This window comes from Vipera ursinii (assembly GCF_947247035.1).
Source record: "Vipera ursinii genome assembly, chromosome: 9".
Classification (NCBI taxonomy): domain Eukaryota; kingdom Metazoa; phylum Chordata; class Lepidosauria; order Squamata; family Viperidae; genus Vipera; species Vipera ursinii.
The window spans coordinates 17,487,094-17,502,682 of record NC_139523.1 but is presented as its reverse complement, the minus strand read 5'-3'; the positions used below and the strand labels follow the sequence as shown (position 1 = coordinate 17,502,682).

General features: G+C 48.9%; 1 protein-coding gene across 1 annotated transcript in view; it reads left to right on the top strand.

Moving 5' to 3' along the window:
* Positions 1–7,199: 7,199 nt before the first annotated feature.
* KIRREL2 (kirre like nephrin family adhesion molecule 2) overlaps positions 7,200–15,589 on the top strand; it is a gene marked incomplete at both ends in the record, with an annotated part of 45,929 nt that continues 37,539 nt past the window's right edge. Inside the window, one exon of the mRNA XM_083370033.1 lies at positions 7,200–7,257. Coding sequence (XP_083226159.1) covers positions 7,200–7,257 — 58 coding nt within the window. The remainder of the gene's footprint in view (positions 7,258–15,589) is intronic.

Genomic DNA, 15,589 nt, shown 5'->3' with positions numbered 1-15,589 from the left:
CAGGAGTTCGATCCTGACCAGCTCAAGGTTGACTTAGCCATCCATCCTTCTGAGGACCCAGATGGTAGGGAGCAATATGATGACTCTGCAAACCGCTTAGAGAAGATTGTAAAGCACTATGAAGTGGTATATAAACTTAAGCGCTGTTGTTATAAATCACATCTTTTGTTTATTTTCATATACCACATTTATTTTCACTTGTCCGTCGAAGCAATATTATAAACTAGGAAAACCATGTTGCTAGTATGCCTGCATATTGCTCAACATGTTACTAGAACTACTTCAGAACTTCTAAGAAGCAAACGTTTTGAGAGAACAGAAGGACTGCTTTCTGGGCTAACCACGCCAACATAAAACAGATACTCCTAAGTAAACCTTCAGGTGTTTGTTTTTGTACAGGGAGTCAACTTAACTTACTATCAAAATTGGGACCAGAACTTCTTTTACTAGCTGAGGTGGTCATTAAGTGATTTATGCCTGATTTTACAACCTTTAACTATTATCATTAAGTGAATCTGGCTTCCGCCATTGCTTGTAGGAAGCTGGCTGGTTGGAAGATTGCAAATGACGATCATGTGATCCTAAGATGCTGCAACATGCTAGTTGCAAAGCACTTGAATTTTGGTCACATGACTGCAGGGTTTATTTACATGACTGTGATGGTTGTAAATATGAGAACTGGTCATAAGTCACATTTTTCAGAGCCATTGTAATTTCCAATAGTTGATAAAGCCATAACCGTTGTAAATCAAGGACGACTTATATAAACTATAACCCTATGTTTCCCAACCTTGATAACTTCCAGATGCATTTGTATCAACTCAAGGAATTTACCAACCAGCCTGGCTGTTGCTAAGAATTCTGGGAATTGAAGTCCTCACATCTGGAAGTTGCCAGTTGAGAAATATGGTAACATCTTCAATAAAGGCTTGAATTCAGGATTTCATTCCTTGCCTGTCATTCATCCGCTAGGTCTGCCAGAGTATAACCCTGCCTGCTCAATACACATGCCGGTTCTCTGCTGCACACATGCTTTAATCTGTAAATCTTCAGAATATTCTTTTCAAATCCTCTTGGGCTGGATCTTTAGTGTCTGTTTTGTTTCATGTCTTGAAGCTTCCTCACTACTGCCACTCCCCAGCCAGCTGCAATGCTCACTTTGGATTCTTTACTTACATACGTAACAAAAAGAAATTCCTGCATTTACAAACACACACACACAAACACACACATTTATAAATATAGGACCTACAGGGGTGTGTGGCCTTCTTTACCTGCCATCTGCCAATGGCTTGTATGTAAATACTGCTCAGTCAGAGGCAGGCTTACTAACACATGTGGGCGATTTAAGAGGTAAAGATGCTGAAGCTTTCAGCCAATATTCCTGATCAGTTTAATCTCCACCGCACAATAGGAAAACAAAGTGGCAGCAATCTCCTTAAATTTCTTCCTCCCATCAACAATCTGCAATCTATTTAGAGGACTTGTGGCATGGACTAATTTCCACAGCCATCAGGTTCCCAGTGGCCCTGGGCAAGAAGAAATTTTATTTTTTATCCTGTCTTTATTACTTTGTAAGAATCAAAATCACATGAAGTATTAGTTGTTGTTGTTGTTAGTTGCTAAGTCATGTCCGACCCATCGCGACCCCATTGACGACGTTCCTGTCCTCTACCATCTTCTGGAGTCCCTTTAAGCTCACGCCTACTGCTTCAGTGACTCCATCCAGCCACCTCATTCTCTGTCGTCCCCTTCTTCTCTTTCCCTCAACCTTTCCCAGCATTAGGCTCTTCTCCAGTGAGTCCTTCCTTCTCATTAGGTGGCCAAAGTATTTGAGTTTCAACTTCAGGATCTGGCCTTCTAAAGAGCAGTCAGGGTTGATCTCTTCTAGGACTGACCGGTTTGATCGCCTTGCAGTCCAAGGGACTCGCAGGAGTCTTCTCCAGCACCAAAGTTCAAAGGCCTCAATTCTTTGGCGCTCAGCCTTTCTTATGGTCCAACTTTAACAGCCATACATTGCAACTGGGGAAGTATTAGTACTGCTTTATAAAACCTTAGTAAGGCCACCCCTGGAATACCTGCATCCAGTTTTGGTCACCACATTGCAGAAAAGATGTTGAGACTTTTTTGGGGGGGGATGTGCAGAGAAGAGCAACTAAAAGTCCTGGAAACTGAGTGAAGAACGGTTGCAGGAATTGGGTTTGGCTAGTCCAGAGAACGTGGGACGTGGTGGCTCAGTGGGTTAGGACGCTGAGTTTGTCGATCGGAAGGTTGGCAGTTTGGCAGGTCGAATCCCGAGTGCAGTGTAACAGAGTGAGCGCCTGTTACTCGTCCCAGCTTCTGCCAACCTAGCAGTTCGAAAGCATGTACAAATGCAAGTAGAAAAATAGGGACCACTACGTTGGGAAGGTAACAGCGTTCCGTGCACCTTTGGTATCTAGTCATGCCGGCCACATGATCACGGAGTCGTCCTGGGACAAGCGCTGGCTCTTCGGCTTTGAAACGGAGATGAGCACTGGCCCCTAGAGTTGGAAATGACTAGCACGCATGTGCGGGGGAACCTTTACCTTTAGTCCAGAGAAAAGAAGGGTTAGGGGAGACATGATAGCAGTCTTCCAGTATTTCAGGGGCTGCCACAAAGAGGAGGGGGTCGATCTATCCTCCAAAGCTCCTGAAGTCAGGACAAGAAGCACTGGATGGAAACTAATCAAGGAGAGAAGCAACCTGGAATTAAGGAGAAACTTCCTAACAGTGAGGACAATTAACCAATGGAACACCTATCTTCAGAAGTTGTGGGAGCTCCGTCATTGGAGGTTTTTAAGAAGAGACTGGACGGCCACTTGTCGGGAGTGGTATAGGGTCTCTGGCTTGAGCAGTTGGTTGGACTAGAAGACCTCCAAGGTCCCTTCCAAGTCTCTTCTGATCGATTGAAACTCAAGGTGGTGAACATACATAGTACTCCTTCATCCTCCTCTTTTTCCCCACAACAACTCTGAGAAGTGGGTTGAGCTGAGAAAAAAGCAACTGGGCCAAAGTCACTTGGCCAGCTTTCATTCCTAAGGTGCGAGCAGAACTCACAATGTTGTGGTGATTAACTCAAGTCACCCAACCGGCTTTCATGCCTAAGGGAACTAGAACTCACAGACTAGAACTCACAGTCACTTGGTTTCTATGCCAGCACCTTAACCTTTATACCAAACTGGCTCTTTCTAGCACATCTGCATTTGCCAACAAAGAGGACCTAAAATCTCCTCTGCATTCCGAGAGGCTAGTTGGCTTGGCCCTTTGAAGACATGTGGACTTGGAAGGCCGTGCTGGCTGGGGAATTCTGGGAGTTGAAGACCACACACACACACACACCTTCAAGTAGCCAAGGTTGAGAAACAGAGGACTAAAGACTCAGTCATTATGATTATGGACTAGATAAAAGAGCTGGGACCCATTTATGCAAGACGGTGACATCTCTGGATCTGAAAGTCTACGGAAGTCTGCCGGGCCAAGCTGAAGAGACCCAAAAAAGTTGAGGTGCACAGGACTTAATGCAATTATTTTAACAAGCTGGAGGGGGAAGAATCTTCCTACACCAGCCTCATACACACACCCAGTTGCTTATTGCACACACTTCCAAGAGATAATTGGGAACAGATGCTAGTGGGAAAGGCGTATGGTAAGAAAAGTTGGGGGGGCGGCTCTGGAGCCCAACGGCATTTCAGCTCAGTGTTTCAGAAGGCTATGTCACCCGGGAATCAGGAAAGAGGTCAGCTGAGGGACAGCCTTAATTTGGTCCTGTTAAACAGAAAAGTATTGAAAACAGAAAGGGGAGGACAAGTGGGGGCAGCCCGGGCCTAAAACACTCCAGCGAACCCCCAAACCACTTTCTGCTGTTTATCTACATCCTTTAAGGCTTTCCGATAAGAAAAAGAAAATTCACTCAACAGCCCGGCTGGCACACTCTGCCATTTTCCTAGCCATTAAAACAGCCCCCCTTTATCTTTCCGGCAATGCAAGTAATCGGTGGGGTAATCTGGTAGATCCACTCCCAGACACAGTGTGAACCTAATTCGTAATCAGGGATGTATGCAGGATGCCAGTTGTACTTGCCACATTCTTGCATGCCAAACACTATGTTGTGCCTAAGCAGGAGAGCAACTATGGGAGTAAGGAAATAGGAACGGGGGAACAGACAGCAAGGAATAACCTTCCTTCCCAAAGAAGGAAATTGTTGAAGGAAGTTGTCAGTTTGGACCAAGGCAATAGGACTGGCCTTGCAAAGCATCTCCCCGGGGCCCAAATGAACCGCCTGCTCCCTTTTGCGTACACAGGACCCCTGTCCAAGCAAAAGTTCCCACAAACCAGTGCAAACCCTCAACAGATGTAGGTCCATTCATTCTCAGACTGCAACCCAAGCAAGGTCTGAAAAACGTCCCACGTGGTTTGCATCCGTGCATGTGCGAATACTTCTAGCGCAGGCAAAAAGCAGAAGAGGGCTATTTTAAGAACGAAGAAATACGATCATTAGATAGGCTTTCTGTTCAAATTCCAGGCACAGGAAATGCCAAAAAAAGAGTAACTGTCATTTTAAAAAAGACACATATGACTTCCTACCCTTTCCTAGCCACTGTTCGCTTCGCTGCATTTTCATTATAGAAAATATTTCATACAGTTTACCAGGAATGAGCAGTCAACCCCCAATGTCCAACCTCAGATCAAGTCCAGGAATAATAATAGAATCCTTTCATCGCCAGAGCACATCTGTAGTTCCACGTATGAATGGAGTTCCCGGCCTCAATTTTTCCTCATCCTTGCCTGTAATATGGGTATAAACTTATAGTATTCCCCAAGGATGATTAGAATAAGGTGTATGAACTGCTCTGAACCACTTTAAAGCTCTAGGTAAGCCCTAAATATATCTGGCTTAGATATCACGTCTCTCCTCCCAGAATGCTCCTTTCTCAAATCCCCCGAGATCAGGAATAGATTGCAGTTACTGGATAAATTCACTTCATACATAATGATAAATAAAACCACAGGGAGGAGAGAAGCCGAGAGTTAAATCTCAGCCCCTGACCTTGACTGATCTTGAAAAGTTAAGGAAAATCAAATCTAATACTTCAAAGGGGGGCCACCAGGAGATCCAACAGCTGTCCATTAGACAGAAGAGTCCAAAACACATTCCATCAAAAGGCAACACCTCCTTGTTGGCCTGGACTTCTCCATCCTTCAAAGAGTAGATGCGCATATTTGTATTAATTAGGCAATCAAGGTAGCAATGTGAACTGGCTCTGCAGGTAACTTAGCCTGTGCTTTTTTTTTTTACAGGGCATCTTAAGTAAAGGAGGAGGGGTGAAATCAGATGCATGCAAATGGAGAAAGCAGCCCATCCCATGGTCAGGAAAGCGCTTTGCTGAGTGGGGTTGTTGCATCAGGTTGTTGTGTAGCCTGATTCTCCCCCCCCCCCCAGCTTACAGAATATATTCTTTTCTTGTTCTTCCTTCCCTGCGAAGAGGGTCAGAAGAGCCTCCCAGCTCCAGTGCCCCAAATAAATAATGCAACTTCCACACTTTGCAGCGCAGAGTCCGGCGTTAGAACTACTATAGGAGCAGAAGCCTTGGGGGGGAGGGACACACACACAGAGAGAGAGAGAGAGAGAGAGAGGGAGGGAGGGAGGGAGGGAGGGAGAGGGAGAGGGAGAGGGAGGGAGAGAGAGAGAGGGAGAGAGAGAGAGAGAGAGAGAGAGAGAGAGAGAGAGAGAGAGCAGGTTTCAACAAAAGAGCCATTGAGGCAGAAGCAAGTCTAAAGGTAGTGAGGTGGAAAGGCGGATTCTCCGGTCAAAACGGGGCATTAGGATTTGTCCCAGCCCGAGAGATCCGACAGGCTGAGGGCAAGCAGCAATACACCCATACCCACACCTACACCCCTACACTCGCCATAAAACATACTTCCCAAGGGCGCTTAGCCTCTAATGGTTGCAAATCCCAAACAACCGCCACCTTTTCTGATTTCTTTTTCCCTTACTAATGCGTTAACCAGCCAACCATTCGCTGCTTTCTCACGACCTAGAGCAGACCCCGAAGGTTGCAGCCTCATGCTAAGTGAGGGGTGGGGAGGATGGACCGGCCCGGGGGGGGGGTTTAAGTTTGGCGTTTGGCAAATCGGACCGTTAGGAAGCGAAGCGGGGCAGGGCGAGGGGGATACCAGGACCACCCCACCCCAACCCTTCTGCCGGTGGTCTGCCCTCGGCCCCCCCACCCCACCCCACCCCTCTCCAACCGCCTTGCCAGAGCACACCCCAGGCCACGCCGGCTCTTCTTCGGCAAGCAACGAGGGCTGCTTTCTCCGCCCCTCCCCGGAAAGGGACTCCGGCGATCCGGCGCTTTCGAGCCCCGGCAAAGCCGGGGAAGGAGGAGGGCAGAGGTGAGCCGGGGTGGGGGGGGTGGGGGGGGCCGCCGGGCGGGTAAAGCGGACGAGCCGCCCGGTACGTGGCCGCGGGTTGCCCTGCCCGCCGGCGCCTTTCAGGGCGAGCGTGCGATTCTGCGCCGCCGGCCGGCCTCCCCCCCGCCACCCTACACACACACACACACACACACCCGCACCCCGCAATGAGTGCAGCCTCCCGAGCAGCCAATCCGGAGCCGGGATGGGCGTGGTCAGCCTTCTGCCCTGCTGAATGAGCACGAGCTCTCTGGAGGGGGACGGCGACAGTGTGCCAAGTAGCTGGGGAGCGACTTGGAGGGTCCCGGGCATCGAAGTGGACGGGAGGGGGGCGCTTCTTTTTTTTTTTTTTCCTCCTGGGTCACTTGCGAGCCCCGCCGCCCCACCCACCCCCCCCCCCATCCCCGCGCTCGCCGGGCTGGTCTTCGGCTTGCCTCCGTCGCTGCGCTTCACTTTTGCTTCCCACCAACCAGCCCGCGACGGCAATCAAGGTCAAGAGAAGAAGCGGGGTCTCTTCCCCGCGTGGGCGGAAAGGAGTGCTGGAATTTCGCCCCCGAGACACGCACACACGCACGCACACACACACACAGAGACAGACACACACACTCCGCCGGGCAGAGGAATTCGAGGCCAAGCCAGGAGGAGAAGGGCGAGGCGGCCGGGGAAGCGGAGGCTCCCGCAGCGAGCCCCGTCCCAGCCCGCCCGCCCGCCCGAGCTGCACGCCCTCTCCGACTCCGACCGGCGCCCTCGCGCTCTCCCTTCCCATCATGAAGCCGGCGGTTTGGCTGTCTTGGACCGTTGCCCTGAGCTGCTGTGCGCACACAGGTACTTTGCACGGGCTGTTGCTGGATTCTTGTGGCTTTCGGCGAACTTGCTCTCGATGGGGAGGCAGCCGGGAAGAGTGGGTGGGGACCCCCTTCAGTGGGTTGGAGAAACCCCCCCTCCCCTCCCCTCCCCTCCTTCCGCGGCAACTCGTCCCCTGGTTGATTACCTGCAAGTACCTAGCCCGGTGCAAGTTCTTCTAGGAAAGGAATAGTTTTTTTTTTTTCTTAATCGGCTAGGTTGCAAGGACTTTAAAGGGGGGTGGGAGGGAGGGAGGGAGATTCGTAGGGGAGGATCCGCTGCGAGGGAGGGGGCGCGAGAGCCCCCTTGAAGGAAAATGCTGCCTAAGGCTGATGGAGAACGTGCGGCTCAGTGGTTAGAGCAAAGGAGGCAGCGGGGAGGCAGGAGCTCCTGTGAGGCGGAGGGAAGGCTGGACCGATTGAGGGGTGGGGATTGGGTAGCAGGGTGATGAGGCGCGGGGGGGGGGTGTTTCATCCAAATTACGCCTGCGAGCCTTGAGCATGCATGCATGTACTGTACGTATGACCTTGAGGAAAACTCGCTCGAGGTACGGCGGCCCCTCCCTCGCGAGCGGGGAAGGAGGGAGAGAGAGAGGGAACGCGGTGGGCAAATGGGCTTCCGCGCAAGCCACCGCAAGAAAGAGGAGCTTTTTTCTCCCGCGCCCCGGAGAGGAAAGAAGGGGGGGGATCTTCTCCCTTCTTCTCCTCCCCCACCCCCATTCCATAGGTGGAGTTTCATCTCCGCAGAAGAGGGGCTTGGGAGTGTGGGGGGGGGGGGGGAAAGAGAATTAGCTTCCTGCAAGATCTGCAGGGGAGAGGAGAGGAGAGGCGGGGGTCCCACTCAGGTCGCCGTGAAAAGTGTTGGGGTGGAGGGGGGGGCGTGCGTGGGTCGGGGTTGATCTCGTGGCCTTCTTCGGACGGACTCCCCCTCGCGGTTAACCTTGAGACGCTACCTCGGAGGCAGTCGCAGCTCCGGCGCGCCCTTTCGCCAGCCCCCACCCCATCTGTGGGTTCCCACCGCGTTGTCATTCCGAGGGCCGTTTTAGTCGCTTGCCACGGCCTTTCCCTTAGAAATCTGGAGATGGGGCGGGAGGGGGGGGGCGCCGCTCAGAGAGCCGGTGAAATCTTCCCCTTTCTTTTGAGGGAACATTTTTGACATTGGGGTACGTGTCCCATAACTCTTTCTCTCCCTCCCCCCAGCACTTGAAAGGCCTTATCCCCCCACCCCCCCACCTTTCAGATCCAGGACATAAAGGTGTAGATCAGTCTTCTTCAACCTGGTGCCCTCCAGATGTGTTGGGATACAGACCCCCCCCCCAACCTCCCTCACTGTTGCCTTCAGGCTGGGAATCCCTGGGTGTCAGTGGGTGGGGGGGGAGGGGGCAATGTTCTTAGCAATTCGGTCAGCCTCCCCTTTTGACCCTTGGAAAATTAGCCCTTTGTTTGCCATTGCACCATCCATCCCTGGGTGACATGCACTCTGCACATGCCCAGATGCCATACATTTATATTCTTCAGCTGATCCAAACCAGAGCCATGGGGGAAGGAGGGGGGGCAGCTGGCCTCCCTCTGTTTGCCAATTCCAGTATAATTTGTCCACCTCGACTTGGGATGATTCCCATAGATGGGCTGGATCCCTGTGCAACGTAAGAGCGGATCCTGCCTGAGTCGCTCTCCTCTCCTGGCTGTAGAGGAGAATGCAAATAGGTTCGGCCCTTTTTTTGGCTACTGATCCACAATGTGCTCATTTTGGGGAAGCTCTGTGGCAAACCTCTGCCTCTCCCCTTGATGGGAAGAATTGCAACTGGGTTAGAGAGAACAATAGTGACTCTGAACTGCAGCCGAGGGGCCTGGTGAGTGGGTGGGGGGGTCAGAGAGCTGCCTTCTTTCTCCTATGCAGACAATGCTGCCTTCTCCCATTGCCCGCAGCATGCCAAAGCTGCCCCTGGGCAGGGTCAGCCTGGCAGAGGAGCACAGGGAGGAGCTGGTGGGTGGGTGGGTGGGATGCCTTCTCTAAGAAAGATCTCCAAAAGGGGCTTGTCCAGTCGCAGTGCAGCCACCACCAAAGGTGCACCTGCTAAACTTATCCCTGTCATGCGGACTGCAACTCTTAAAGGCACAGCAGCCCTTTTAAGCGGGACAGAGAAAACAGCAGCAGCGGGGGGGGGGGGGGGGGAGAAAAGAAAAAAAGAGGAAAAAAAGCTGATGGCTAGGCTGGGTGTCCCGGTAACTCTGCTGTCAGATGCCTTAGTGACAGCGATGGGAGTGTAGAAAGATGGCCCCCAGGGAAAGAGTTAAGGGGGTCAGGATGTGTGGGGAGAGAAGGACAGAGTTCACACTTACACGCCTGGCTTGCTCTGGGTGCCCTATGGCTACAAGTTCCTTTGCAGTAACACTAATGGTTGCTGAGTGGCTGTGGTGCTCTTATCCTGGGGTGCCTGCACCGCCTTGCTGGAACGAGGGGAGGGAGGTGGAAAAGGCAGCAAAGGGGACGATTCTTTAATGATACTATCTCTTGAGCAGCAGCTAGAGGCAGCATTCAGAGTATGGGAGCCTAACAGGGCACCAGTGGGGAGGGGGGAACAAGATGGGGGGGAGGTTAATTTCCAAAGGATTTCACCTCATCTGATTTTGCTCTGAGCTGCAATTACAAAGTGAATTATTACACAGTTAGATGTGTGCTTTTTGGACCCGTGAAGACCTCTGTGTCATCCGAAAGCCTGCATAGGTACGGCACCTCATTTGGTTGTTAAACACTTGCTGTTGATGTGTTTCCCTTACTCATTTTCCAGAATTAATTTCAGGTTTGGCAGGAGACTGAAAAGGCCGCTAATGAAGGAAGTGGTCTACTGTTTGGGTAGCTGGGATCACCTGCCAATTGGATCTGTGCCGTAAGATCTACTTTTATCTAGCGGTGTTCTTCAGACTTCCTGCCAGCATGACACACAGCAGCTAGTTCCCTAAGGAACGCACTGTGTTCACATAACACATTAAATCTAATTACTGGATTAATCCATTTTCTGAATTTGCACAATAACTTGAACGATCTTCATCACTCTAAACAGGCTGCGTTTGTATATCACACTAATCAACACCAACAAGCAAACAAACCTAAGTTTGGGGCATTGTGCAAATACAGCACCCCAGTTTTTCATTTATCTGGGTTATCCTATGGTGTGAACATGGCACTGGTATACAGTACTTGGTTTTCTGAATTTTTCTGTTTGGCAAAGGTTCTGAAAATATTCTAAAGCAGGGATTGGTCAAAGGAAGGCTATGATCTAGTTCTAATAGGTTATTCTTGGTTGGCCTTGGTGGATCTACAATGATCTTCTTATCTCCACGTATATAGAGGGATCTGCCTCAACAATCAGTAATAAGACCATTTGCTTGGTCTTGCCTTCGAATGTGTTGTGAACCGAATCACAGTTCATGCATTATAGGTAGACTCAGCCAGTTTTGTCTGAAAAAAGCCTTAATTAAAGTGATCTGTAATTTAGTGGAATGGTTTTAATTTAGCCAGATGGTAAGCTATATTTCCCCTATCTTGTCCCAATGTTCTTTATGCTTGTTTGCTCAGAGGTCTGAATAGGTTTCAATAAGGTGGTGGGGCGTGTCCCCAGCTGCCCTCCAGAAATCCTGGGATTGCAATTCCAAAACTTGGGAATTCTCACAATTCTAGTCTTGGCGTATCAGGGATTGGAGAAATCGGGTTAGGGAAGGTCGATCTGCAGAACTGCAGGCTTAGGGTTGGTTCAGCCTCTGAAACGGAGTCGGTCAGAATTGTAGTCAGAGTATCATCTTTCACAGTGCCAAGATATAGAATAATGACATGGACAGTGGTAGGCAACCTTGGCTCTTTTATGACTCGTGGACTTCAACTCCCAGAATTCCTGAGCCAGCATAGCTGACTCAGGAATTCTGGGAGTTGAAGTCCACGAGTCATAAAAGAGCCAAGGTTGCCTACCCCTGACGTAGGTCAGACATTTCCCTGCCTTTCGAGGGAGGCCTATAATAGAGGATACATTTCCTCTGAGTGGAGCAATACTCACCCATCCACTCTTATGCAGCTGTGGAGTTCCTTGCAAGACGTTCTGAAAATGCTAGTGGCTGCTCAAGTCGATTATTTGGATTTACCCACAATAAGGTAAACGCTGAAGAAACCAGTGGCTTTGGGCTGCCACAGTACATAAGCCACCGCCAACCACCAAATGGATCAAGATAAGCCCTAATCAAGCTTTGCCTGTTGTATAATTGCATCGGCTAGATCTTCACCTGACCGAATGAAATCTGCAGCGTGGAATGCGAAGCTTTTATTTCACGCCCTGCTCTTTTGGCAACCTAGAAGAAGGCACGTGGGTGCCTGTTTTATTTTTATTTTTTATCCCCTGTTCGGTTTTATTTTCCCCATATCCATACCCCCCCAGCCCACCCAGTGTCTTCAAGCTCTTCTCAATTCCCCACTGAGCAAAGACCTTGTCCAGGGGTGTCGCAGGAAAGGGGCCCAGGAAAAAGCCAAACGGCAGCCTCACAGCCATGTGATCAAAGCTTTATCCCTTGTTAACGTGTGTTACGGTTCACATTAAAAAAAAAAAAGGTCCTTCGGTCGTACGGTTGGGTCTTGGCATTTTTCCTTCTCCCCATGGATACCCCTGGGCTTACGCCTAGGATTCCCCCCCCACTAATTTGTTCATGCAGTATAAATGCAAAAATAGATACACTGAGTGTTTTGTTCTCAAACCATTGCCATTTCTCCCCCCCCCACAATCGTCTAGGCTGACCTCCCCCTTTGCTTCAGTTTGCTCAGTGTAGACCATGATAGATAGATAAAGCAAAGCAAAACAACCTCCCCACCACCATTGCCACTTTTCCCGGTAAAATCCAACGGGCTCTGCAAATGATAGAAAAGGATTATTTTCTCTCTCTCTCTCTCTCTTTCTCTCTCTGCATACATATATATAAAAATAATTTTAAATGCAGCCATCTCATTGAGAGGCTGTGTGACTGAAATTTGGCAGGAGCAAAAGCTGGCCTAAGGGATGCGCCTTCTGTTGTCTCGGTGGAAATCCACTCAAATTTGCAGTGATCTCAAGTTGGCAAAGTTGCAAGGAGTGCATTTATCTGAATACTAATGCCCTGCCTTGCCTGTATTAAGCGATGCAAATGACTCTTCCCCGTTGCCTATCGCTGACACAGGCTGGGGGGGGGAGGGGAGGAGAGAGCTGGCCAGCAACTCCAGGGATGATGGAGAAAGGAAAGGGGCGTCCGCAAAGGCTCCTTCTGTTGGAAGCTGACAAAAATGATCATCGGTCCACCGATGAACTAAAAAGAAGCAATAAGCGTTGCAGTAACTCAAGGTGATCTTTTGAACACTTCTCTGGAAGCTGACGTTGGGATGATGGGCGCGTCATTTCCACGAGCGCGGGGCGCGCACATACACACAAACATGCACATCATTTCATCTGAACCAAATAACAAATTATCGAATGGCAGTGAGAAGCTATTCAACCAGCTTGGCCAGCCTCGGCTTTGAGAATGGGAAATTCATGCTTTTCCGGATGTGGCACTGCATCAATTGCCAGCCTCCCAAGCTGGCACAGCCATTGCGGAGGGATGTTGAGGGAGGCTTCCTGGAAGGTCCCTGGGTCCCTTTGACTTCACTAAGGAGATGGCTTGGGGCAACCTCTTCCCCGAATACCCGTCAACAATGTTAGGGGGATGTTCTGGGAATTGTGATCTCCAAATATCTGGGGAAGATTTCGTGAGAGGGTTCCATAGATCGTCCTTTAAGATACCCTGCCAGAAGTAATGGAATCCTATTATAAGAGTTGTTTCCAATGAATCAAGTTAGCAATCAATGGAGAAACCTCAGAAAAGTCCCTGCTGGATCAGAACAAATTAGCTTCATCTTATCCACCTCCTGTTTTTCCTGAAACCAGAGTACTTATTAATTACATTTTATGTCCCTGCCTTTCTCCGGGGAGTTCACAATTGTGTTCACCAGGGATGGCCAGAAGGTAGACCAAGCTCTATTGTTAGACCTCCATGTGAGTTGCAGAACAGATCATCAGGGGATTTTTGCTCCCAGCTGTTTAACAACTGTCACAACAGAGAGCGTGCCCCCCCTCCTAATTTAGGCAGTAGAGATGAAAGTGAGCTAGAAAGAAAGAGTAGGGGTTCAAAAGTGGATTGGTTTATCTCTAAATTTGGAGTCTGATCTTTCCTCCACCTAGATGATGGTCACCACAATCTGATGAGTCTCATTAGGCAGAAAAATGGTGGCTGGTTCAACGCTCCCAAGGCTAAATTAACATTTCCCCGTTGTCCCCCAGTCCTAGGTCACTTCTGTAGTACGGATTTAGAGCATCTTCACTGCATCACCCAACCATTGGTGAAGCGATTATAGAAGCGGTCCACATTACTGCTACTTTGGCAGAGTAATACCAGGGAAACCTGAAAAGATGCTCTAAATCTGTAGTGTGGAAATTACCTTGATGCTCCGGCCATTACATGACACTGACTTTCAATTCTTGCACTGAAAGCAACTTCTTGAATTAAGGGTGTCCTCTGAGATAACCTTGTTCCCTATTGCAGTCTCTGTTTTTGCCATTTCCAAGCCTTTCTTTGAAACTAGCTCTGGTTAGGGAACGTCAAGATAATAGCTATCCAAACTGGAGCCCACAGATTTGTCTCCCTCTATTATTGGCAGATTTGTGAAATAAGAGAAGCAGAGAGTGAGTGGTTGGGTTCCTATCAAAGCTAGGATCGAAAAATCCAAATAGCCATTAAATGGCAGCAAAAAAACAAACAAACAGAATTATGACTTTCTAGTGGTCATCCAGAATTTGGCAGTAGAGGTAGACTTTAGAACATGCTTAACTCTAAATCTGGACCAACATTGTACTGTATTCATATAACATGCTATACCCAAACAAATCACATTATGCCTGAAACAAGTCACCTAGTTCACACAACCTGCTAGAGCAGGGGTCTTCAAACCTGGCCCTTTTTATGACTTGTGGATTTGTGGACTTCATCTCCCAGAATTCCTGGCTGAGGAGTTGAAGTCCACAAGTCATAAAAGGGCCAGGTTTGAAGATCCCTGTGCTAGAGCAACCATTTGTTTCCTACAAATAAACTAGAAATCACCCAACTGCGTATTAGCTGATAGTGTTCTGACTTCCAAACATGAATTGGAATAAGGTGGTCCTCGATTTAAAACCAGAATTAGGACCAGAATTTCGGTCGCTGAGCCAGGCCGTTGCTGAGTGAATCTCATCTGATTGTATGACCTTTATTGCTTATGGTTGTTAAGTGAATCATACAGTCATTAAGTAAAATCCAGCTTTGCCCATTGACTTTGCTGGTTGGAAACCAGCTGCAAAGGTTGAAAATGGTGATCACATGACCCCCAGAATATTACAACCATCGTAAATCCATGCCAGGGATGCTACAACAGTTGTAAGTGCGAGGATTGGGTTTAGCTTTCAGTGCTACTGTAACTTTGAATGGTTGTTAAATGAATGGTTTTAAGTTGAGGGCTACCTGTAATCATTGGCTAAAAAAATAAAAGTATCTATCATTCTTTCCATGTTGGTCTATAAGTGAGGGTGAAGGTTCATTACGTTTCCTTACCAAGCTAGGTAACATCTTCAGCGGTGTTTAGTGGATGTCAGTGTCCATGTTCTTCTGTTTATAAGGACTTCAGGTGTGGGTGTGTCAGGTGAGGGTCCTGTGATGGGTCTTGTGACACCTATCCCATCACAAGACACACCCACATCTGAAGCCCTTATAAACAGAAGAACATGGACACCCCTGAAATTCCACTGAAGATTTTGCCTAGCCTGGTAACGAAACCAACCCAAAACTCAGAGAACAATCCTACACCCTCATTCTTCACCTGAGCTACAGATGCTTGTTACTGTTGGTATATAAGTGTTTTGGAGAGGGAGTGTTATAGAATTTGTCCCCATAAAAACACGTTAATCTGAGAATACAATTTGCAATGACTATAGAAACGGATGAACTGGTCCTCCTTGTACTGGTCATCTTAGGGTGCAGGCAAAAGGATAGCTAGCTGGTTGGACATTCTCCCACTTAACCCCAACATTTTGCTGTCATGCCCTTCTCAAACACTGTGGCCTTTTGGGGAGGACTTGGGTCGTAGAGCTGGGTGTGTATACTCAGCTCTTGTTTCATCGCAGCAGCTGGCATGGGAAGTGCAGCATTAACAGCAGAGAGGAGCTGATGCCCAAGCTAATGAACTGTTGAGTTTTGGGGTGAAAACATAGAGCCCCTGTCTCCGCTCTGGAAAT